Source organism: Bos indicus, chromosome 29, assembly GCF_029378745.1.
Source record: "Bos indicus isolate NIAB-ARS_2022 breed Sahiwal x Tharparkar chromosome 29, NIAB-ARS_B.indTharparkar_mat_pri_1.0, whole genome shotgun sequence".
In the NCBI taxonomy this organism is placed as follows: domain Eukaryota; kingdom Metazoa; phylum Chordata; class Mammalia; order Artiodactyla; family Bovidae; genus Bos; species Bos indicus.
This window is the reverse complement of record NC_091788.1, coordinates 48,500,020-48,523,563: the sequence shown is the minus strand read 5'-3', so window position 1 is coordinate 48,523,563 and position 23,544 is coordinate 48,500,020. Positions and strand designations below refer to the sequence as shown.

The 23,544-nt window shown below is 55.5% G+C and overlaps 1 protein-coding gene across 2 annotated transcripts in view; it reads left to right on the top strand.

The window, feature by feature from the left end:
- Window positions 1–23,544, top strand: part of SHANK2 (SH3 and multiple ankyrin repeat domains 2) — a 561,657-nt gene that overhangs the window by 119,667 nt on the left and 418,446 nt on the right. For both annotated transcript variants that reach the window (XM_070782471.1, XM_070782472.1), the window contains exons 7-8: window positions 12,755–12,906; window positions 13,801–13,968. In XM_070782471.1, the coding sequence (XP_070638572.1) occupies window positions 12,755–12,906; window positions 13,801–13,968 (320 nt within the window). The remainder of the gene's footprint in view (window positions 1–12,754; window positions 12,907–13,800; window positions 13,969–23,544) is intronic.

Genomic DNA, 23,544 nt, shown 5'->3' with positions numbered 1-23,544 from the left:
CACCAAAGATGTCTCCAGACGTTATGCAGTGTCCCCTGGGGGGAGGCAGTGTCACCCCAGGGAGAGCCCTGTGCCCACGGGACACGTGAACTCAACCAGTGGAAGTGAGGCTGTTGTGAAAGCCGAGAGCGGCTCAGGTGAGGGTCTTCATGGCAACTTAGGGCTCCCCCCCTCCCCCCGGCAGGTGGGTGATGCTGAGCAGAGAGTGTTCATCTTGGACTCAGCGAGCAGGGCCTCCCTCCCCTCTCCTCCTGGGATGGGGCAGCCCGCCCACCCCATGTCAACATCGCATACACACGTGGCCCTCACAGTTCCTGAACCCACGGCAGGTGTGTTTGTCAGCTGAGGAAGGGAGCTTTCTCATCACTGTGGGGGCTTCTCTGACCCCTGATGCTGGGCAGGACCCACCCCTGTGCTCTTCCGGCCGTGGCGGTCCCCGTCCATGCACAGGTGGCCGTGCTGTGACCACAGTCAACTCCTGTCCCCTAAATCTAGCTGTGCAGTGTGAGTGCAGGGCTGCTGGCTCATCAGTGCCACACCGTCAGTGCCCGAGATGCCAGGGGACAGGACAGCGTGAGTGGGTACTTGGAGGGGTCAGGAGATCGCAGGCCTAGACAGGGGTGAATGCAGAGGCCTGGCTGAAGGTGAGCAGGTTACCAGCCCAGCGGACGTGGTGAGACGGGGAATCCGGGGGTCTGTGTGCAGGGGCGGGGGGCAACATGAACAAGCCGGGCTCCCGGCCGTCCTGATGGATGATGTGGGCATGAAGATGAGGGGCGCTTCTGTGGGTGGGGACCCCGGAGGAGGAAGCCGTGCCATGCCTGCAGGGGGCTGACCTTCCAAGGGCAGGGTTGGTGAGGTGAGGCCCCGGGGCTGGGAGATGGGTGTGTCCCAGGCGGCAGGTGGGGAAGTGGTCTCTGTGAAGAGTCTAGATGGGGAGCAGGGGGAGGCAGGGCTGGGCATTCCGTCCGCAGGGGCAGCAGGGGTGGGCACCAGGGGCTCTGACTCCCTGGGTCTGAGCACCAGGCTGAGGTTGGGGGGCAAGCAGCGAGCACATGCTGGTTCTGGCCCCGTGGTGAGCAGGCTGCTCCTCTGGGCCTGGCCAACTAGGCTGGCGCCCAGCTCGTGGCAGGGTGGTGGGGTTCGGCTCATCACGGTGACATGGTTCCTGGCACTGAGGCTTGGACCACAGACGGGTCCGTGGGTTCTTGAGCGTGAACCTGAGCCTCCGGGGACAGTCGCAGACCTGAGCCAGGCCTGGGGTCTGTGGTCCCTGACCTTGCTTCTCTCCTTGGGTGGCCTTTGGCCCCTCTTGACCTGGCTGCATCCACGGCTGTTTCCTGATGGTTCTCTGGGCCGAGCACCGCCCCTCCCACTGGCTCCTTCCCACCGTGAACCAAGCCCTCCAGCGTCTCAGGATTCCAAGAGTTTGAAGTGACTGTTATTCCAGAGCTGACCCTAACGGAGCTTCTAACAACATGTCAGCGTAGACCCCAGATTGCTTCCAAACCGGGGTCAGTGGGCATGCGCTTGGCCTCCCGCTGGAGTTTAAAATGTTGCCCTTGGATTTCTCTGGTGGTCCGACAGTTAAGAATCTGCCTGCTGATGCAGGGGACACAGGTTCGATCCCTGGTCTGGGAAGACCCCACATGCTGCGGAGCAGCTAAGCCCGTGTGCCACGGCTACTGAAGCTTTTATGCCCTAGAGCCTGCGCTCTGTGAAGAGAGAGGCCACTGCCTTGAGAAGCCCATACTCCAGAGCTGGAGAAAGCCCACGCCCAGCAACGGAGACCCAGCCAGAGATAAATAAAGGTTAAAAAAAGCAACCAAACCAAAAAAAAATGTTGTCCTTGTGATGATGGATGGAGTCATCGAGAGAGCAGATGGATTGGAGCCTCGGAGACCCAGGAAGGAGGAAAACAGAGGAGGATATTCCCTAGTCTCCCCCGAAATTGAAAAAGGCTCGATCCGCCAGCAGCGACCATGGAGAAGTTGGCACTGGGTCAAATAAACGCTGGGGTTTCCTGAACCAGCCCCGTAATGACGGCCTCTGGACTCACTGAGCCGGAAGAGCCGACTCTGAGAAACCCGTTTTCCCCTCAAATCCATGTGAACTAGCGCCTGGCAGAGCACAGACTTAAGAGCAGGGGCTCCAGCAAAGGCTGAGACCCCCCTGCCTGCAGGTGGGGAGCAGGGGCAGGACCCCATCTCCTGGGCAGATGGTCCTGTTCCAGGACGTTCCAGGGTCTCACCCAGTAATTAACAGTAATCAGAGGATTTGGGATGGGTGGTTTCTGGGGGGAGTCTGGGTAGATAAATTATAACTTTTTATTTATTTTCACTTTCAACGTTTAAAGCAGAATTATTGAACAGCTCTCACGTGGAGGCTGCCAAAGGGTACCTTTCTACATCAGTTTTACTTCTGGTAGCTACTAGTCTCTGTACAGCAGAACTTCCCGTCCCCCTGAAAGTGAGAGTGTCAGTCGCTCAGTCGTGTCCCACTCTCTGCGGGCCCCCATGGACTGTAGCCCGCCAGGCTCCTCTGTCTGTGGGATTTGCCAGGCAAGAATACTGGAGTGGGTTGCCATTCCCTTCTCCAAGACATCTTCTCAACCCAGGGATCGAACCTGGGTCTCCTACATTGCAGGCAGATTCTTTACTGTCCAAGCCACCTTAGACTTTATTTTTTAGAGTAGTTTTAGGTTTACAGAATACTGAACGGAAGGAACAGGGGTTCCGTATAACCGCCCACCTCCCAGGCCCCTGCACAGCTAGCGCCTGACATCAGCGTGGCCAGCAACACCCTGCTGAGCCAATGCTGATGCACTGGTGTTGACTCAACATCCGCTTTCACATCAGGCTTCCCTCGCTGTTGTACATTCCGTGGGTGTAGGCAGGCGTGTAAGGACACATACTCACCATCAAGCAGAGTTTAGCTTTACTCCCCGAAAAACCCTCTGTGCTCTGCCTGTCCCTCCCTCCCGCTAACCCCTGGCAACCACAGTTCTTCTTACTGAATCCATAGTTTGGCTTTTTCCAGAATGTCATGTAGTTGGAGTCAGAGAGTGTGTGGCCTTTTCAGATTGGCTTGTTTCACTTAGTCGTAGGCATTCACATCTCACCCGTGTCTTTTCGTGGTTTGATAGCTCATTTTTTTATTATAGTCGATTTACAGTGTTGTGCCAAACTCTGCTCTCCGGCAAAGTGACTCAGTTTTGCACATATAGACATTTCTTTTTTTATTCTTTTCCATTATGGCTTATCCCAAGACACAGAACACAGCAACAGCTCCCTGTGCTGTGCAGCGGGGCCCTGCTCTCCCGTCCTGTGTGACGCTCTGCCTCTGCCAGTCCCAGGCTCCCAGCCCTCCCCTCCCTCGTCTGTGCCTTTTTAGGTCCAGAGAACATTCCACTGGCTGGTACTCCACAGCTTTTATCCGTCCACCTACGGAAGAGCACCTTGGTGGCTTCCAAGAGTTGGTGATGAAAGTTGCTGTGAACATCCGTGCAGGCTCCGTGTGGACAAATCTGACAGTGATCAAACACTCTGGGTTTTGTTTTTTTTTTAAGTCAGTGGTCTTAGGGCCATTAAAAAAAAATTACTTCTTTATTTAATTTCCGCTGTGCTGGGTCTTCGTTGCTGCGCGTGGACTTTCCCCGGTTGCCGTGAGTGGGGGCTGCTCTCCCGCTGGGGTGTGTGGGCTTCCCGTTACAGCGGCTTCTCTCGTTGTGGAGGACGGGCTCCAGAGCGTGGGCCCTAAGTAGAGTCTTTGAGCTCCCGGAGCAAGTCATCCACTGCAGCCCGGGGGAGGCAGAGCTGCCCCCCCACCCCCGCTTTATTCCAGATGCTGGGCAGTCGTCCTCCGCAGCTCTGATGATCCCAGGGTGAGCCTGTGTCCTGGCGGCTCCTAGCTGAGATCTATGACTTCCTCAAAAGCCAGCCACCAAGAGGCAGAGTCAGACTGAGAACCAGACTTCACTCCCAGAGCAGAGAGCTGGAAGCGGCTTCCTTCCCAAGCACAGGAAGCGCAGAGAGGCTCACAACGCGCGTGCTGCATCCCTGCACGTGGGGTGCGTGTCCTGGGGGCGCCCCCGGGCTGAGCGTGGGCCCTGCGCGGGGCAGAACGGCACTTCTGGACTAAGGGACGCACCAGAGATAAATAAATCCCGGAGGAGCAGCCTGTCCATTAAAACAAAGCAGCCTGGGTTATTCCGACCGTCTAGTCCCCGTTCGGATGGAAATTTGATTAGGTAACAGTGAGAGTAGCCTAAAGAAACAGACTCGTCCAGTGGGGTCTTGGCTCATCTCCTGCTTTGGTGGGAACCTCTGGGACGAGACGGATGGTGTTTCGAGCCCTGAAAAGGAAGTGAAACTAACAGGTGGAGCAAAACTTAGGGCTTTTATTTTGTGCTGTCTTCCCAGACTTGAAAGTTAGCCCAGGCACAGCAAAGACAGGGCCGTAATAAAGCTAGAAACGTCTCTCAGCCCTGGAAGAATCTTGATGAGAAGTACAAATTGAATATGCATTGATTGGGCTGGTTTTGCAGAGCCCCCGCGGTGAGTCCCGGCCGCATTTCTGAGCTCCGGTGATGACATTCGCTTCCATGCGGTGGTAACTCATCATCTGGGCCAAGACGTGCCCGGCGCTGCCACGCGCCCCTGCCCAGCTCCCGCACGGCCCAATTAGAAGTTGCCTCGGGCTTTAACGACGGTGGCCCTTCGGTCTGTATGCTGCTGTCTCGTCCTCACCCCTGAATGAGTCCAGTGAAATTCCCCAGAAGTAACAGCACCTTGAGGACGCGGTCCTGGGGCCTCGTAAACGTCGGTCCGCAGAGGGTCCGAGATGTGCCAGGTACCGGTGCCGACGGAGGCCGCCTGAGGGCCACTGAGCCGTGACCCCGAAGACATCGGTGCCTGTGGCTTCTCAGGTGCGGTTTCTGGTTCAGAGAGACCTGCGTTTAGGCGAGAGCTGCTGTGGCGCATGCGATCCTTGCCCACTTTTTCTTGTTTGTAACCCGCGGGTTTCAGAAAGGCCCATAGGTGGTCTCACAAAGTGAGACCCGTACGTCGCTCATCTTTCCTTGGTAGTTACTGAATATCCTCTTTCCGTTTCCGGATCCCTCGTGACAGCCGGTCCTCCTGTCTCTGTAGGCCCCCTTGCTTATGATGCTTTGCAGGGCTTTCCTTGTTTTCGATGACCTTGGCCACCTGGAGGAGAACCGGTCAGATGTTTTGTGCATGTCCCTCTGTCGTGATTACACGGGGGCACATAGGTTTGGGAGGAAGGGTTGCAGAGGTGGACCCCTTTTCATCACATTGTATCGAGGGACGCTCATCACTGGGATGTGGACCTTGCTCCCCTGGCTGAGCTGTGCACTCAGGCTTCTCTGCTGTGGTTCCTCTTTTTCCTCCTTTATCCACTGTCTTCTGGAGAATTACTGAGCCCCGCCCACACTCACAGATGAGGAGTTCTGCTCCGCCTCCTCCTGGGCAGAGTGAACTCCATAAACTACTTGGAATTCTTCAGCAGATGAAATTTGTCTCCTCTCTCCCATTCATTTATTTTTACCAGTGTGGACGCATGGATATTTAATTTAAATTTGAGTTATAATATGATACCACTTGGGCTTCCCCGGTGGTGTGTGTGCTAAAGAACTGGCCTGCCAGTGCAGGAGACATAAGCGATGTGGGTTCTGTCCCTGGGTCGGGAAGGGCCCCTGGAGGAGGGCATGGTAACCCACTCCAGTGTTCGTGCCTGGACAACCCTATGGAATGAGGAGCCTGGCAGTCCATGGGGTTGCAAAGAGTCAGACACGCACGCGCGCACGATGCTACCTTATATATTTTGTTGTTCAGATGGCTCCAGCCTTGACCGCTGGGGGCTCTTGCATTTGGCTCCTATGTCCACGTGGATTCTTCTTCTCTTTCTCCTCCTCCCTCCTGCCCCCGCCCCTCTCCTCTTCCTTCTCCTTCTTCCTCTTCTTCTCACACCACTTTCTTGCTTCTGGGCACCGGAAGGTGTTCCAGGCTCATCCTGAGTGTTTCCTGCTCTAGTCATGCAATCTGCTGTTCCTTCAGCCGTCCTGGGGGGCTGGTCTTAGAGACCAAGATCTGGGCGCTGGGTGTGCTCATTGCCTCTGGGGAGTTGTTGCTTGTGCACTTTCTCAGAGGAAGGAGCAAGGAGATACGTGTGTGCGCACTTGTGTGTGAATAGATGCAGGCCAGTTTCCATGTGTACCCATCTGAATCTAGAGTAAACCAACCCTGATCCATACTGATGTCCCCAGTCCTCATCGCTCACCATGAGGGTCATTCCAGTCCGCACCCCTTGCTTTTCTGTAACAGCCCCTGCAGACAGTGAGAAACCCGGCTCTGTTCTCAGCCCTTTTCCAGAGTAGAGATGTAGTGGTTCCCGGGTTGTTGACCTGCACCCACAGTGGGAGACAGCTTCATCCACTAGAGAGCTGTGCTTGCGTGGCTTCTTCTGCCTTTGCTCACTCCCGCAGTTACCTGAGGTCAGCAGTTTATTCCCCTCCCTCCTCCAGTGACGTTGTTTTTTACATTTTTAATACAATTAGACTCTTTTGTCACAGTCTGCATTCCATCCTGGGATCCCACATCTCCTAAATGAACTTTTAAACTTTATTTTAAAATTTTGCATACCTTGAGCATCCCTCTTTGTAGAGTTTATGCTTTTGACAGATGTTTGAGTCTCGTATTCACCATTACAGAAACATACAGAATGGTTTTGCAACTTAAAAAAAAAAAATCCCCTGTGCTTTTTGTCAGTTCAGTCCTGCCTCTCTTTAGAACCCCTGGCAACCACTGATTGGTTTAACATCCTCATAGTTTTGAGTTTTCCAGAATGTCTTGTAATTGGAATCATGCAGCACGTAGCTTTTTCAGACTGGCTCCTTTTGCTTAGCAACGCACACATATAAGGTTGAGCTGTATCTTTTTAGGACTTGATACACTTTTCTTTTTAGTCACTAAATAATAATTCGCTGTACAGATTTTCCAGTTTTGTTTATCCTGTCCACCTCCCGAAGGACGTTTTGGTTGCTTCCAGTGTTTGGCAGTTAATGGGAGTTCAGAGCAGAGGGTCTCAGACTCAGCTGCAGGTTAAAAGCCACCTGGGGAGGTTGTACCACCCTGATCCTTGGGTCATGCACTAGTGTCTGAGGTGGGAACCCATGATGTCGCTGTGGAGCTGGGTCTGGGAAGCTGTGTCCTCTAGCAGAGCGTGCCCTTGGCCCACCAGCGTCACTCCTGGGGCTGCGGTTTCTCAGCCCTTCAGTCCCCTCGCACCATTTCTGGGAGCGGAGCCAGTACCCTTTGCATTAATGAGCCTTCTGAGTGATGCGCATGCCTGCAAAGTCTGAGAACCGTTGCTCTAGGTGATGAGCAAGGGCTCCCTGCCACGTTTCCTCTCTCTGGTCCTGGGGAGTTTTGAGGAGTCGCTGAGGTCCCCGGATTCATCACAGAAATGTGGACACGTCCCCCTGTGATGTTGTGACTTTGGGGCCGTGTAGAATTTTGCTGATGTGGAGGAGAGATACGGGCAGAAGGGCAAGGCCAGGAGTATTGCCCCCAACTCTTTGCTTTTTTGATTGTATAAGTTTCTCAGGTCTCCCCTTCCAAGGAGACACCTGCATTGTGGGGACTTCTAGAACATTCTAGGCTACTTCTCCCCGGGTTTGGCAGCCACAGTCTCAGATGGGAAGGTGTCCTGGGTTATTGTCCGCAGTTGTGCATTTGGGTGGCAAAATTTCAGCGTGTCTTAGAAGGGATGTGTTGTGTTTTAGAGATGCGAGTTTTAACCAAATGCATTGTTTTAGGAAAGTGAGGTTGTATGAGCGTGAGTGAAGGCAGAAGCCCCGAGTCCACTGGAATACTGTCTCTCTTGCGAGTGTTTCGGGGACTCAATTTCCAGGTTAAACTGGCACCGTGGTTCTTACCTGTCCTGTCATTGTGGATCCTTTGCTCCCTCAGGTGGAGCATGTTCAAAGCCATGGCTTCCTGTGACCCTTCGCGTGGGCGGAGCTTTGCAAAACACGTGGGGAACCCACGGCCTGTAGGGGTCAAGGTTTCTATCAAAGTCGTAGCTGAGCCCAGGCTGGAACTCAGTGGTTCCACCCCAAGGTCAGGCTTTGCTGGCCTTTGTTGCTCTGCATGAGGCAAACGGGCCATGGAATGAGGTGGGCGTGATTTCCCAATTAGGAGTAACTCAGTAATGGGTTTTATATTCAGTGATGGGTTAATTATTTACAAAGGTAGATTGAGTGCATGGTTAATGTTCCCTCAGTCTACCCTGAGACCAAATACTAGTCCTCTGTTGTTCTGTTCAGCTCATTCTTAGCTGTGCACGTGCGTGGCATCTCTGTCTGTATACCATCGGCCGGCACTTTGCTTCACCCATCCCTCCCTCCCACTCTCAGACGTACCCACCTACCTGTCCATCCACCTCCCTGCCTGTCTGTGTAGCCATCTGTCCTGTGGGAGTTCGAGGAGACACACCTGGTCCTCCCCCCTGGGGCATCTGCTGTCCCCCCCAGGGCGGATCACTAACTAGGTCTGGGAATGTTTGTTTCACTTGGTCTGTGTCCTGGGACACCATGACTGTCTCTTGCTGAGAAAAGAAACAAAGTCTCCTGGGCTTTGTGCCTGTCCAGGGGGCGGGGGGACGTGGAATAAGCATTGGCTTCATGGGTCATTTTAGAAATTACTTTTATGATTATATAACAATAAAGGCATTGCATAGGTTTTAAAAAATACTGGAAAAAAAAAAAAAAAACACTGTTGTTCAGTTGCTCAGTCGTGTCCATCTCTTTGCCAGGCTTCCCTGTCCTTCAGCATGCCAGGCTTGCAGCATGCCAGGCTTCCCTGTCCTTCACCATCTCCTGGAGTTTACTCAAAGTCATGTCCATTGAGTCGGTGATGCCATCCAACCATCGCATCCTCTCTTGCCCCCTTCTCCTCCTGCCTTCAATCTTTCCCAGCATCAGGGTCTTTTCCACTGAGCTGGCTCTTCCCATCAGGTGGCCAAAGTATTGGAGCTTCAGCTTTAACATCAGTCCCTCCAATGAATATTCAGGGTTGATTTCCTTTAGCATTGACTGATTTGATCTCCTTGCAGTCCAGGGGACTCACAAGAGTCTTCTCCAACACCACAGTTTGAAAGCATAAGTTCTTTGGTGCTCAGCCTTCATTATGGTCCAGCTCTCACATCCATACCTGACTACTGGAAAAACCATAGCTTTGACGAGATGGACCTTTGTTGGCAAAGTGATGTCTCTGCTTTTAATATGCTGTCTATGTTTGTCAAACAATAATAAAATAAAACCCATTTCTAGCCAAATCCCCTGGAGAAACTCTGACTGTGGGCCAAGCGCTGCCCTAGCATCAGATGTGGCCTCTGATCCTCCCAGAGCCCCACGAGGTGCTGGTCCTACTTTGATTCCCGTCATATCGGTGTAGGAGGGCTTCCCAGGTGGCTCACTGGTAAAGAATCTGCCTGCCAACCAGGAGATGCAGGTTCGAGGATCCCTGGGTTAGGAAGATCCCCTGGAGGAGGAAATGGCAAGCCATTCCAGCATTCTGGCCTGGGAAATCCCATTGACAAAGGACCCTGGTGGGCTACAGTCCTTGGGATGGCCAAGATTCAGACATGACTTGGTGACCAAACAGCAGTAACACAGGTGTGGAAACTGAGGCCCGGAAGGTTTGGGACACACGCTGGAGGCTGCCCAGGCTTTTGGGGAGCAGAGCTGGGCAGCGCTGCCCCTGTGGGAGGTTCTCTCCAGGCTCCCATCCTTCTGAGGTCCTGGCTGTGCCCCCTGAACCGGGGGTGGCGCACACTCCCAGCTGCAGGGGTTGGCAGCTGTCCTGTGCCTGCACAGCGTCCTGCCGCCTGCCTTCCACCCGCCGGGCCTCCCCCACCTCCAGACGGACCAGAAGGCCTGTAGTTGGTGTCCTCCTCCTGGGCTTGTGGGCGCCTCCCATGCTTACGGCCGAGAACCTGCCTTTCAAAGCGCGTCCTGGTCATTCCTGGAGCCAGAATCCCGTCAGGCAGTTTGTGGGTTTAGAGGGGATGCTGTCTTCAAAGTCACCTCCAAAGATGAGAGAGACTGGTCCCCTGGGAGGTTGTATTCATGGAGGTTCCGGTGCATTTTTTAAAACTTAGAAAATTTCAAAACGCCAAAGCAGAAATATTTTAAACTAGGGTGCCAGTTGATTGCCGTTCCCAAGCGTGCTGGAGGCGGGATCACAATACCCGGTTACAGTGCAGTCATGTAAGGGCCGCATGCACGTTCCTCCATTAGTAGCGCAGTCCTGTAAGGGCTACACGAGTGGGCTGGTTGACGAGCACCTACTTGCTGCTCCCATCCACCCTCGTGGGGTCTCACTGGACGCCCCCTTCCGGAACGGGAGCCTAAGCTGGGGGCTCTCCTGACCTCGCCAGGGCGGGTCCTGGCTGGGTCTGAGCATGCTGAGTCTACAGTGTCAGTTGGTGAGGAAGGGCCTCTGAAATTCTTAGGACACAGCCACGTGTCACTCAGTGTCCCTGAAAGGCATCCAAGGGCTGAGGTCCCGTCTCGTGCAGGAGGCACGCAGCCCCTGACGGGGTGTCTGCTCCCCTCCACCTGCCTGCGTGCCCAGCGCTGGCCCCCGGGGGCGGCCGGGCCAGAGGGCTCTGTAATGTGGAACGTCACCATTTACCAGCACCTCCCTCTTAGACAGTGTTCTCCGTGTAAAGCGACATTGAGGTTGTCAGCTGTGAAAACAGTGTCGCAGAAACAAAAACTTTCTCCTTTGGACCGCCTGGCTTTGGCGTCGGCCAAGCGCAGACCGTCAGCAAGAAAGGAAAACCCGAGCCGATTGGAAGGTTGACCTTGCCCTGGGCTCCGTCAGCACAGATGTGCACTCACATCACACACGAGGAGCTGCTGTAAGAGGCTTGACTTTGGAGGGTGGCTGCCGGCGGCTCCTGACGACCCCATCCTTACGCCCTTCCCGGGTCACCCACACCCTCCTGCAGCGTCCTTTCTCTGCCAGGAAGGCAGACCCTCGGGCATGGCTGGGGTGAGGCCGTGAGGGCCTGGGCCTTCCTCTCCCGTCTCGGGTGGCTGGGGGTCTCTCTCTGAGTCTCTCTCTGCCTGTCGGCCCTGTATCCACACCGCTGCCCCTGATCCCAGCCGGTGTGCATCCCCAACACCCTTTCCAAGTCCTGACTTTCTTGCCTTGCTGATGTTTTTTGTGTAGGGAATGTTCCCACTGTCTCCACGGTCCTTTAGTTGTCCTAGAAAACTCCTTCGTTTAAATATCTCTGCTTGTGAGGGTGCCTCTGGTAGATTTACAGCAAGGATGCATCTGTGGCATTTGTGAGCGTCATACCATTTCCCTCGGAAGACAACACATAAGTTGTGTGTTCACGCACTCTGGGGTGTGTCTACCTGCTGCAGACAAGTTACAAGGAGGAGGTTAAACCCATGGGTCTCACCACGAAAAATCAAGGCACAGAGGGATTCCAGCAGTGCATTTTAAAAGCCCCCCAGACAAAGCCCATTTGTGGATAGATCAGTGTCGGAATTACAAATAGAAGGGAGTCATCAATCTGAATTTGTGATGAAGTTGCATTTTCTCAGGGTGCTGTGACGGTGACAGGCGGTCCGAAGGGAATTCTGCCTCTGGGTGATAACCCACTTCTCTTACTCTCCAAACTTGCTCAAGGCTAGAACGACTCATTATTAGCTATCAGTGTTTCAGGGGAACCTGCGTGTTGTCATATTACTCTTTGCCCTTTACTGTAAGTTAAGAGCCTCTCTAATTAGCCACATCAGAGTCATGCAGTCCGCTCGACAGGGGTGATGGCAGGAACTCGAGGGACGCTGAGCAGAGCCGTCTGATGACAGAGACTCGTCCTCAGCCACAGCCCCCGCAGACTGGCCCACCTGCCCAGTGTGGGGCCCCTTCCTGACCCTTGTCCCCACGCAGGCGGACTTCAGCCTTCTGTCCCCGGGCTTTGTAGATTGGTCCTTGTTTGCATTGGTCCCCTTCCATCACGATGACGGTCGGGGTCTCTGTGCTGGCTCAGTGGAGACCCCTGGGGGGCACGAGCTTGTGTCTTAACCCACGTTTGTTTCCCTTCAGCTCAACCCCTGGCATCTCCCAAGGTGCCTGTAGAAGTTGTGAAACTGACATGAGAAGGGCGGGCGTCTGCCTTTCCAGTCTTTTAATTTTGTTTTTACTGATTTATTTTTTACTTTCTGGCGGCACCCTGCCTCACGTGGGATCTTAGTTCCCCGACCAATGATTGCACCCGCGACTCCAGCAGTGGAAGTGTGGAGTCTTAACCACTGGACTGCAGGGAAGTCCCTTCCTTTGCATCTTCACCTGCAGCCCTACCTGACCTATGGTTCCTCCTGTAGGGAGGCGTCGGCTGGGGCTGTGGGATTCTCTGTGCCGAGGGCAGAGGCGGCAGAGGCCGCTTCTCAGGCTCAGGGCCCACGAAGCCACGACGTTGAATGTTGCCTCTCCTCCCGTTTTGGTTTGCACGTGACCCCGAGAGTCCCCGCCATCATCTCTAGGGTTGCCAGAGCCAGGCTGGAACTGTGTAGATGGTTGGGGTCGGCAGGTGGGTGGGGGCCATGTTACTCTGGGGGAATCAGTTTGTCGAGCTCTTTGGGATGTTTGAACTTGGCCGTGGGGATGATCTGACCTGGCTGGTTCTAACGCATGTGTGTTCGGGCCCCTAGAGACTCCCCTGACCTTGGCCGCTCAGCTGGACGACCCCGAGGAGATTATCAAGGCCCTCCGGAACGGCGGAGCCCACCTAGACTTCCGTGCCAAGGATGGAATGACAGCCTTGCACAAAGCCGCCCGCACCAGGAACCTGCTGGCCCTGAAGGTAACTCAGGGCCCATCTCACACGGGGCCGCCCCTCGCCTGACCCCCTGTGTCTGCCCTGAACCCCTTCCTGTCCCACAATAGCCACCCCAGGGTAACCCCAAAGTTGTGTTCCCACTGGAGCTTGGAAGTGCAAGCTGATCACAAAAAGTGATCTTTCCCTTGTTTCAGCCGAAGGGCTTATATTTTCAGCTCAAACCCACCTCCCTCCATAGAAAGGGGGAGCCGATGCTGGTGGGGGCAGGGGGTGGGCCTCAGCCCCATCTCACTCCCCACACGGTTATTCAGGCACGCTCTACCAGCCCAGGCTCTGTGCCATGCCGTGGAGCGCAGGACAGCGGGGCTCAGGCCCCCAGCCCTCTCTCTGTCAGGACGAGGAGGGGAGGGGACCCACTGCTGGGGGCGGAAGACCCACACATGGTGCTCTTCTATAAAGCAGATTCCTTAACTTCATAGCGGCTGCCCTTGTTCAGCTGGCTTCCTTGGAAATCAAGTGTTTATGACGACTCTGGCTCATTTCGCCCCCTGCAGGACGCACACAGAGATGGTTTACACTGTACCTTTAGGTTCAATGGTACAACTCTTTCCTGCAAATGTCATCTCCCCCCTTACTCTCCACTGGTCCGCAGGGGTCAGCCGGGCCGCAGGTAGTGCCCGAGGGCCACCTGTGCAGAGCGCCTCCATCCCCCGGGTGTGTAAGCCTGTGCGTGTGCCTGGCACCAGATGCTATTTCAGTTCCACGAGGCCAGGAAAAGTACGGGAACCTGGGGCTAATGGTCACCTTGGCCTGGGAGTGGGGAGCATGACCCTCCTCTTCCTTCTTGATTGATTCCCTCCTGTAGAAGGGGCCATGAGACCAGTGACCTCACGTTTGGTGTGTTTTGTTTTTTTTCAGACCCTCTTGGAGCTTGGCGCATCCCCGGATTATAAGGACAGCTACGGCCTGACCCCATTGTATCATACGGCGGTGGTCGGGGGCGACCCCTGCTGCTGTGAGCTGCTGCTCCACGAGCATGCGGCCGTGAGCTGCAAAGACGAGAACGGCTGGCACGAAATCCACCAGGTGTGCGGGGCTGCCCTCACCTGCCAGCCGGTGGGCGGGGCTGGGGTGCTGGGCGAGCGCCCCTCCATAGGAGCCATGGGAGCTCCGGGTGCCCCCCACTGGGCTCCCTACAGAGCCTGGGACCAGGGCCTTTCTGAGTGTGGGTGACCCGGCAAAGGGCCCGATGTCCTTGCATGAGGCACACGTTTCTGAGATCCCCCTGTAGTAGCGGGGCTGGGGGAGTGTCGGCTGCGGTCGTGGCAGAAACAGAATCCACGTCGTGGCTCCGATGAGTCGTCTATAGTGGACAGAGGGCACGGAGAGGAGACTGTGTTCGCCCGCGGGGGAGGGCGCCGAGAGCTGGGCAGAGTCACGGAGGATACGCAGAAGAGGTACCTGCCGCTCCGTCCTCCCGCCCTCCCATTGGCTGAGTCCCTCCAGAACCAGCCAATCAGAGCCCAGTGGCGCAGGGGTGGAAGTGAGGGCTTCCCTGCAGATGGAGGGGGTTTGGGAGAGAGGGATAGGGATATCCAGCCAGGAGGTCAGGGAAGAGGCTCTGATGTTCTCACACTCGGCCTTTACATTGCAGTGACTTTCGCTGCTTCTCAGGCTACCTGTCTTTCCCTTCGACACCCTCGCCTTACACACCTGCTCATCTCAGCAGGTTGACGTACCCACCCACTGCCGGCGGAGGGGTGCGGAGGTGCCGAGGTGGGCCCACCCCAGCCTGGCGTGCCTAGCGTTCAGTTCTGGTGCGTCCGTGCAGTCTGGAGGAGCACCCGGTTCCCTTCTGTGGTGTGAGTCGGGGGTGGTGGGCCTCTGCAACCCTGCTCACCAGGCCTCCGTTTGCTCATCTGTGAAGTGGGCTCAGTAGGGCCTCCCACACCCTCAGGCAGTAGAAAGGATGGAATGCGGGCAAGACCCAATGTTTTCCAGAAAGGTCCAACCTTCCTTCTTTGCCCTCTTAGCCGAAACAGTTGCTTCTGCCGGGAATGTCATGACCTGGGCCCCGCAGCTCCCCCAGCAAGGCTGCAAACAACCCCGAAACCCGCGTTGCTGTGTTTGCAGAGTCCGTAGGAGCCGAGGGCCACGATTGTCCGCAGTAACGCTGGGCTGTGGATGGCATTTTTCTGGGCGGGGGCAGGAGGGGGCTGAGCTGCTCAGGGGACATGAGGGATAGGGGAGGGAGGACCCAGCATGGACCTCGCCAGTGACCGACTCTGGGTCTCCAGGGCTTCACTGTGGAAGGTTCCGGGAGGAGTCACCCCTCCCCTGGCAGTGTTGTCACTGGGCACCTGGCCTTCGGGCTGGGGGTTACAGTCCTGGCACTAGAGCTCCCAGTGGGCGCGGCAGGCCCGGGCAGGTGGGGTGGGCTGCCCTCAGGCACCCGTGTGCTGGAGGCTTCCCGGGCCTGGAGGAGGTGAAGTACGGATGCGGGCCTCTCGCCGAGGGCCTCTGGGACGCTGGGGTCACATCCCCTGGGAGGTGGGGGCGGGTAGCAGGAGGGAGGGAAGACCGCATCCGAGATCCCCCTCAGCAGACACCGCCTTCTGAGCTGCTGTCTCTTTTGGGTTTGGATTCGTCCTGTGAAAACACCGCGTTCTCAGGGGAGCCGTGGGTCTTGTCCTGTGACCCGCTTGCCCCTGGAGGAGGCACGGGTGTCTCTTGATGGCCAGAGGGTCAGTTATAGGGGAGAGAGGGGCCTGGGAGGCCGGGGGGCGATGGGCGGAGCTGAGGGGTGGGCGGAGGCTCCGGTGGCCTTGGCTGGGGGCTTTGCCGATTGCGGGACGTCTGGCCCCCTAGGAGAGGATCATGCTCCGGGGGTCTGCCTCCTTTAACTCAGTGAAGCAGACAGATGCTGGAGACCCCGACGCGCTCGGGACCTAGACGCTGAGTGTCACGGAATCGGAGTTTTCCGTAACCACTCCCGGGCCGTGGCGTTTGGGTGCCAGGCAGCCACCGTGAGCCCCTGAGCCCAGGGCCCTGGCTTTCCAGCCACACCGCAGACCACTCCCCACCCTGGCATGGGTGTCACCTCCTGTGTCGTACCTGCCAGGCCTGCTCAGTGTCCTGGACACTGAGCCCAGTGGTGAATAGTGATGCCCCATCCTGTGGGTCTTACGGCCATGTGGCGGGGCCGGTGAGACAGATAGATGTGAACAAAGATCACAGATCCACACATGCTCACTCGCACACACAAGTCTGCCCGGCCATGCTTCACATCTACCTGGGAGAGTTCCTGCCGTGACCAGGCTGGGGCAGGCCATCAGTCCCCCAGACGTGGGTGGCGCTCTGTCTGTCTGCTCATCTCGGCTCGTAGCTGCCCTCGGCCCTCACCTTCATGTGTGCGTGCGTGCTCAGTCATGTCCGACTCTTTGTGACCCCCGTGGACTGTAGCCCGCCAGGTTCCTCTTTCCGTCACATTTTCCAGGCAGGAACACTGGAAAGGGTTGCCATGTCCTTCTGTAGGGGATCTTCCTGACCCAGGGCTTGAACCTGCGTCTCCTGCATCTTCTGGATTGACAGGCGGATTCTTTACCGCTGCCTCACTGGGGAAGCCCCCTCAGCTTCCTGCTGACCGTTAAAAGACCAAGCCTGTCATCATCACACGTGGACTTTGCTGAAGATGTGAAAGGGGACAGTTTCAGGCTCTGCCAGCAGCTCCCAGTGGGGTCCCAGCCCTGTTGGCAGGGCAGCCCTGGGGGCCATTCCACCCCTGGGTGACCTGCGAGGAAGGAGGAGGTGCAGGGCCGGGTGGTGGGGCACTGTCACCAAGGACAGAGTGCCCCATCCTCCTTGCGACCCTTAGGGCCTCGGAACAGCCGCTGGCCCAGGACACCGGGCTGAGCTGTGAGTCCAAGGATACAGGGTCAAGTGGGGTGCCCCCCGGGTTCAGCAACCCCTCAGGCCCAGCCCCCAGCCCGGCCCCCTGGCCCATCCAAAGGAGGAACTGGGCAAAGTCAGCCCCATGCATGATGCTCCTTTCAGTGATGCATCCGAGAGCAGCCCACCCATCACAGGAGCATCCGCAGAAGAGTTTTACTTTGTTGCCTGAGCTGCCCCAGGATGTGACAGGGGCCAAATGCACATAAGACCTGGGAACCAGAACGTCCTACCGGAAAACACCTGCGTGCTTTTTCTCCCAGGATTTACTCACCCTTTACACATCATTATTTCAGTTGTTTAGCAGAGTTTTCTTTTTGAACTCCAAAAATGTGCATTCAGAATATAACATCCTTAAGTGTGGGATTAGCGAGGGATGCAGGGGGAGCGCGTTTGCCCCAAGTGGTCACGACACTGGGGCAGAGTCTGTGTCCCCGGGGTGGCAGGGCCAGTGCCCTGGGTGGTGGGACAGACCTCAGGCCTTCACTGGCACAGACGGAGTTTTATCGGTGTGTTTTGGAAGACTCCCCAGGGACCCTCTATGTCCATGTGCTGGGTGGGCATCTGCTTCTCAAGCTGCGTTTCTCCCCTGCTCCCATTAAAGTGTAACTTTTTCCTGTTCAGGTCTGGTGAGGCCAGCCCATCGGGACATGGCTGCCCGTGAAAGATGGTTATCACTCACAGACCTTAGAGGAGGGACACAGCCTGCCAGGCACCACCATGCAGGGAGGGCAGGGGGGGCCTGTGAACAGAGCCTTTACTGTGGTTTTCAAGGGAAGGAACGGGTGAGGCCGGACGAGCAGGCTGAGGGACCCCAGTGGCCCTGGGGCGCAGGAGCTGCCCCAGCTGTCTGGGACCCTCCCTGGGTGGTTAGGGCAGGGTGAGGGGCCCCTAGTGTGACCGCCCCATGGAGGAGGGCCGGTGAGGACTCTGCACGGCGGCTGTGCATTTGTGCTCCTGGCTGCATCCTTGTCCATTTCTAGGAATCAGCTCTCCCTGGCAGGGCAGCCCCTCCATTGCCCGCAAGACCCCTGATGCCAGAGCATCAGACACCCGGAACTGCAGAGGGCACTCAGCTGGGATCCGGCCACAGGCTGGCTCCGCGTCCTGCCTCCCTCTCCCTTCCCACCCCATCCCTGGCTGGGGCGGCCTCACCCTGAGCCCGATGCCTTTTGTGGCAAGCTCGCTTGTCTCCTGGGAGGGCTGCCCCCGCTGGAGGGAGGGTGACTGTGTAGGTTGGGGGCGTGGAGGTTCACTTCTGTGGTGCTGCCTCGCATACTTGTGGCCCCTGAGAGCCCCTGCATGGATTCCGAGCATCTGGCACCAGAGGCCACCCAGCCTCGGGGGTTTGCAGCCCTGCCCCCAGCAGTGCGTTTGGAAGGCGGAGGCATCAACCCCGGCCGTCACATCCTGCTCCCGCGTCATCCGGCAGGGTCCCTACACCATCTTCCGGTGGCGGCTTTCTTTTCCACGCGAGTCCTGCGGAAGCACCTGCTTTATTGGAGCCGTGACCTTCAGCAGGGGTTGCGCAGGGTGCTTGAGCAAGGAACTCAGCGCAGTGCGGCCCTCCCTCCCCGATTATCATCCTCGGTCAGGGAGGGCCCGTTCACCCAGCAAACGCTGTCCTCCCCACCTTTTCACACCCCTCCCGCAACCCTGGCAGACCCCTGCTGGGCTCCGAGTTAGCCAGGCCCAGAGAGGGTGGGTGACCTGCCCGAGGTTCCCATTGCGCCCCGCACTGGAAGCCTGGTGCTGTGTCCGGCCTCCAGGGCTCCCGGAGTACGCCACCCCTCCAGCGACAGTGCCCTGGCGGTAGAAGGAAGTCGAGGGCAGGCGGGTTTGCATCGCCCAGATTCTTGGAGAAGCACCGCGGGGTTCTGGGGTCTACAGTCCCCTCTGCGTGGCACCCGACAGCTCCTTTCCGCCTGCTCCCAGGTATTACCTGCGGCTCGGTTGCCTGTGTGACAGGAGGCTGACGTTTACCTGCAAAGTGAGGCCTTCACAGCCAGCCCCCAGGCTTCGCGACTGGGAACACACGCCCCCTGCAGGCTGATTTTGGAAGAGCACACGTTTTTGACATGTCTGCAAACCTTTCAACTTGGTTCACATTAGTCTAATTTTTTTCATTACTGAAGAAGGACCTGGTCAACGTAGAATTCTTTGAAAATATGAAGAGTCATAAAGAAGTAAAAACCACCCCAGTACATTCCCACAGCCTAGGCAATTGGTAGGTTGGATTAGGGGGCTTCAGTGCAGTCTTGTGTTAGTTGCTCGGTTGTGTCCGATTCTTTGCAACCGTGTGGACTGTAGCCCACCAGGCTCCTCTGTCCATGGAATTCTCCAGGCAAGAATACTGGAGTGGGTTGCCATTGCCTCTCCAAGGGATCTTCCCGACCCCGGGGTCAAACCTGGGTCTCCTGCCTTGCAGGTGGATTCCTTACCATCTGAGCCACCAGGGAAGCCCAAACTTCAGTGCAGTTTTATTTGCTAAGTATTGATACTTTCACGTCCACCAGCGCAGCGCCAGGCATCTTGCTCTGACCTGAGTGACGGGGGGTTGGTTGGCTATCTCAGGACTCGAGAATGTGTTACTGGTGAGCTGAGGGCCCAGCGAGAGGGCAGCTGCTTGGTGAAGGAGTCTCGTGTTAACACACACCTTCATGAGCAGCTGTGCCCACAGGACTGGCCCACGTGGGGCATCTCACTCTCCTCCTCCCCTGATTCTGTCTGATTCTATTTGGGAGATGTGAGATTTCTTCCTTGAGCTGTCAGTACAGTTTATTCTGGGCTGGGATTGCAGACCGCCCTCAGCATGGCCTGGGCCACCTGAGCAAGTGGTTTAGCCTCTCTGAACGTCTTTACTAAATCTCTGAAGTTGGCTCAGTAACAATTCATGGAGCTCTTGAGACGGTAAAATGACACACTTCCCATAGTGCCTGGCATCTAGTAAGTGCTCAGTAAGTGCTGGCCACGCCCCCATCATCACATCATTATCACCTGGCCACGCCCCATCACCATTATCATCTGAACACGCCCCCATCACCATCATTATCTGGCCACGCCCCCATCATATTATCACCTGGCCACGCCCCCACTTTCCCATCATCATCTGGCCACGCCCCCAAGCTCATCCTCCCTGTGTCCTCTGGCCCTGTCTGGTTTTGTCTCTGAGGAAGGTTTTGTCTCTGATACTTGACAGAGAGCACCTAACCCATTTGCTCACAGGCCTTCACACAGATCTCATTTGATTTCCTGCAACAATTTTCTTAAGGATGTTTACTGTTCGGTCTTAATTTGTTATTGGTCGCTGTTTATTATTTATCATTTTCAAATGAGAACCTTTTGCCCTAAGGGAATTACAGTTTCGGGCCACTACGCCCTCCCGTCCCTCTTCTTCACTGGGCTGACACCTGCTTGCCCTCAGACCTGGGCTCCAAGTCCTTGGTGCTCCCCTGACCCCACAGTGATGGGACAGGCCTCCTGGATGCTCCCTGACGGCACTCACAGCAGGGTGTGTTCTGGGTCTGTCTGTGGTGTTGCATGCTGACTGTTCTGTCACATCTCCAGCTTGTCTGATAAAGCACGGGCTGTAGGAGAAATGCCTGAGTGTGGTGTGGACTTAGGTTGCTTGAGGCACAGAACCAAGCAGAAGCGTTTGCAGTGCAGTCAGCTCTGCATTGCTCTGGTTGCCCTGCACAACCCCGGGGGGCGCTGTTCCTCTTGCTGTAAATTTAGGCTTGTAGCTGTACCACAGCAGGTGTCCAGCAGGTGGCAGTGCAGCGCCTGGAGGAAGGAGCAGTCTTTTTTTCCTCATTTACACGATTCATGGGTTTGGCTAGTGATGGGGGAAGGGGGGCGCTCAGCATAGGTGAGGGAATCCCAGACCCCAGATTCTGTGGGGAGTCTCCTCCAAATGCACCTGCCCCGGAGATTTGCAGGAAGTGGTTGTGGGATGGAGCCCCAGACACATGCATTTTCCAAAAAGCGTCTCAGAAGAAAATGGTTACGCTACATGAGTGTAGGGGGTGCTGTTTTACATTCTAGTTACTTTCTGACCTCTGTCAACCCTTTTAATCTGTCTACCAGTGGCCAGAAAGTACAACACCCTTTTCAAATAAGGGACAAAGAGTTAGCACGACTTATCTTGGGGGAAAGACACATTTCTAATAGCTTTGAGATGTTTTTGTCAAACAAGTACTAATTGCTCTTTTTTAAAAACTGAGTGAATATTTTAATTTCAAACTTAAAGAGGACTTGCAGAAGCAAATACAGAGAATTCTATGTTCGCAGAGACCACATTTGAGTTTTTCCCATTGTCCCAGTAATGACCAATATAGTAAAAGGATGTGGGGCTTCCCAGACTGTGCTCGTGGTAAAGAACATGCTTGCCGATGAAAGAGACTTAAGAGATGTGGGTTAATCCCTGGGTCGGGAAGATCCCCTGGAGGAGGGCATGGCAACCCTCTCCAGTATTCTTGCCTGGAGAATCCATGGACAGAGGAGCCTGGAGGGCTACAGTCCACAGGGTCACGAAGAGTCAGACACGACGGAAGTGACTTGGCATGCACAGTGAAAAGATCCGGTCTTGGACCCCGCACAAACCCTTCTGCCTGCCAGAGTTCATCGTGTTCCCTTGGTTCTCTCAGGGGCCTCTCCCGAAGGTTACAGGGTGGGCGTGTGGAGCCTGTCGCCTGGTGTGCATTTGCTCAGTGTTTCCTGGTGATAAGATGCATGATGCGCATTTGTGCAGGAAAATCATGGAAGGGACGGAGAAGGCACTGGCACCCCACTCCAGTACTCTTGCCTGGAAAATCCCATGGATGGAGGAGCCTGGTGGGCTGCAGTCCATGGGGTTGCTAAGAGTCCGACACAACTGAGCGACTTCGCTTTCACTTTTCACTTTCACTCATTGGAGAAAGAAATGGCAACCCACTCCAGTGTTCTTGCCTGGAGAATCCCAGGGACGGCGGGGCCTGGTGGGCTGCCGTCTATGGGGTCGCACAGAGTCGGACACGACTGACATGACTTAGCAGCAGCAGCAGCATGGAGGGGAACTGTGTTACTGGTGGTCCAGTCAGGGGGCAGTGGTGACCATTTGCCGTCACTGGTGATGTCCACTCTGGCCCCCTGTTCACCTGGAATCTGCCAGGCTCTCCACTGCAGTTTCCTCTTCGCTCTGCAGTCAGGGAGTATTTGACAAAGCCCGTTTCCCCATCTCCCTCTCACCTGCTCGTTTTAGCATGCATGGTATTCTTGCCTGAATTAAGTAAGTAACTGCTAAGTGGAGATTTTCCTACTCCCATCCTTATTGCTCACAATTAGTTGGCTTTCTGTTATCAGAAGGAGCTTTCTCGTCCTGTTTATTTATTCACTTACTTATAGTAACGTGGTTTCGTGGATTTCTGTTTTTCAAGAGGTCTGTTGATGTTATCCCGCTTCAGGTCCAGGGAGCCCCTCAGGATGGCCCGTGTGTCCTGTGCACCCATCCTCATCCTTTTTCCTTCCGGCTCAGCGAGGTTTTCCAGGCTCATCCTGTTTTTTCGTGCCTCAGCCCTCGAATCACCCATCTCTGTCAGGAGTCCCGATTCTTTTAGTCCAGAGTGGTATTTAGAACCCAAGGTCTGGGTAGTAAGTGCGCTCAGTGCTCCCGACCTGTTACTGACTCCAGGCCCTCTCAGAGGGGGTTCTTGTTTAGTCTCCCAGTCATGTCTGACTCTTTGCGACCCCATGGACTGTACCCACCAGGCTCCTCTGTCCATGGGATTTCCCAGACAAGAACACTGGACCGAACCTGCATCTCCTGTGTTGGCAGGCGGGCTCTTTACAGCTGAGCTGCCAGGAAAGCTCCTGCTCTTCTGTCCCACCTCTAAGTGGTGGGTGCCCAAGGCTCTGCCCCTGTTCTCTCCCCTGTAAATGCTCTTCCTAAGCGACTGCATTCAGACCTGCAGGTTTAAATATCATCTCTTAGACTGAACCAGCGAAACCACCGTCGTTCAGCCATTTTTGACTAAAAGTGACAATTTCACACGATTTCAGTCCACATTTGCCAACAGATTCCATTCAGTTCAGTTCAGTCGCTCAGTCGTGTCCGACTCTGCAACCCCATGAATCACAGCACGCCAGGCCTCCCTGTCCATCACCAACTCCCGGAGTTCACTCAGACTCTTGTCCATCGAGTCAGTGATGCCATCCAGCCATCTCATCCTCTGTCGTCCCCTTCTCCTCCTGCCCCCAATCCCTCCCAGCATCAGAGTCTTTTCCAATGAGTCAACTCTTCACATGAGGTGGCCAAAGTACTGGAGTTTTAGCTTTAGCATCATTCCTTCCAAAGAAATCCCAGGGCTGATCTCCTTCAGAATGGACTGGTTGGATCTCCTTGCAGTCCAAGGGACTCTCAAGAGTCTTCTCCAACACCACAGTTCAAAAGCATCTATTCTTCAGCGCTCAGCTTTCTTCACACTCCAACTCTCACATCCATACGTGACCACTGGAAAAACCATAGCCTTGACTAGACGGACCTTTGTTTGCAAAGTAATGTCTCTGCTTTTGAATATGCTATCGAGGTTGGTCATAACTTTCCTTCCAAGGAGTAAGCGTCTTTTAATTTCATGGCTGCAGTCACCATTTGCAGTGATTTTGGAGACCCCAAAAATCAAGTCTGACACTATTTCCACTGTTTCTCCATCTATTTCCCATGAAGTGATGGGACCGGAT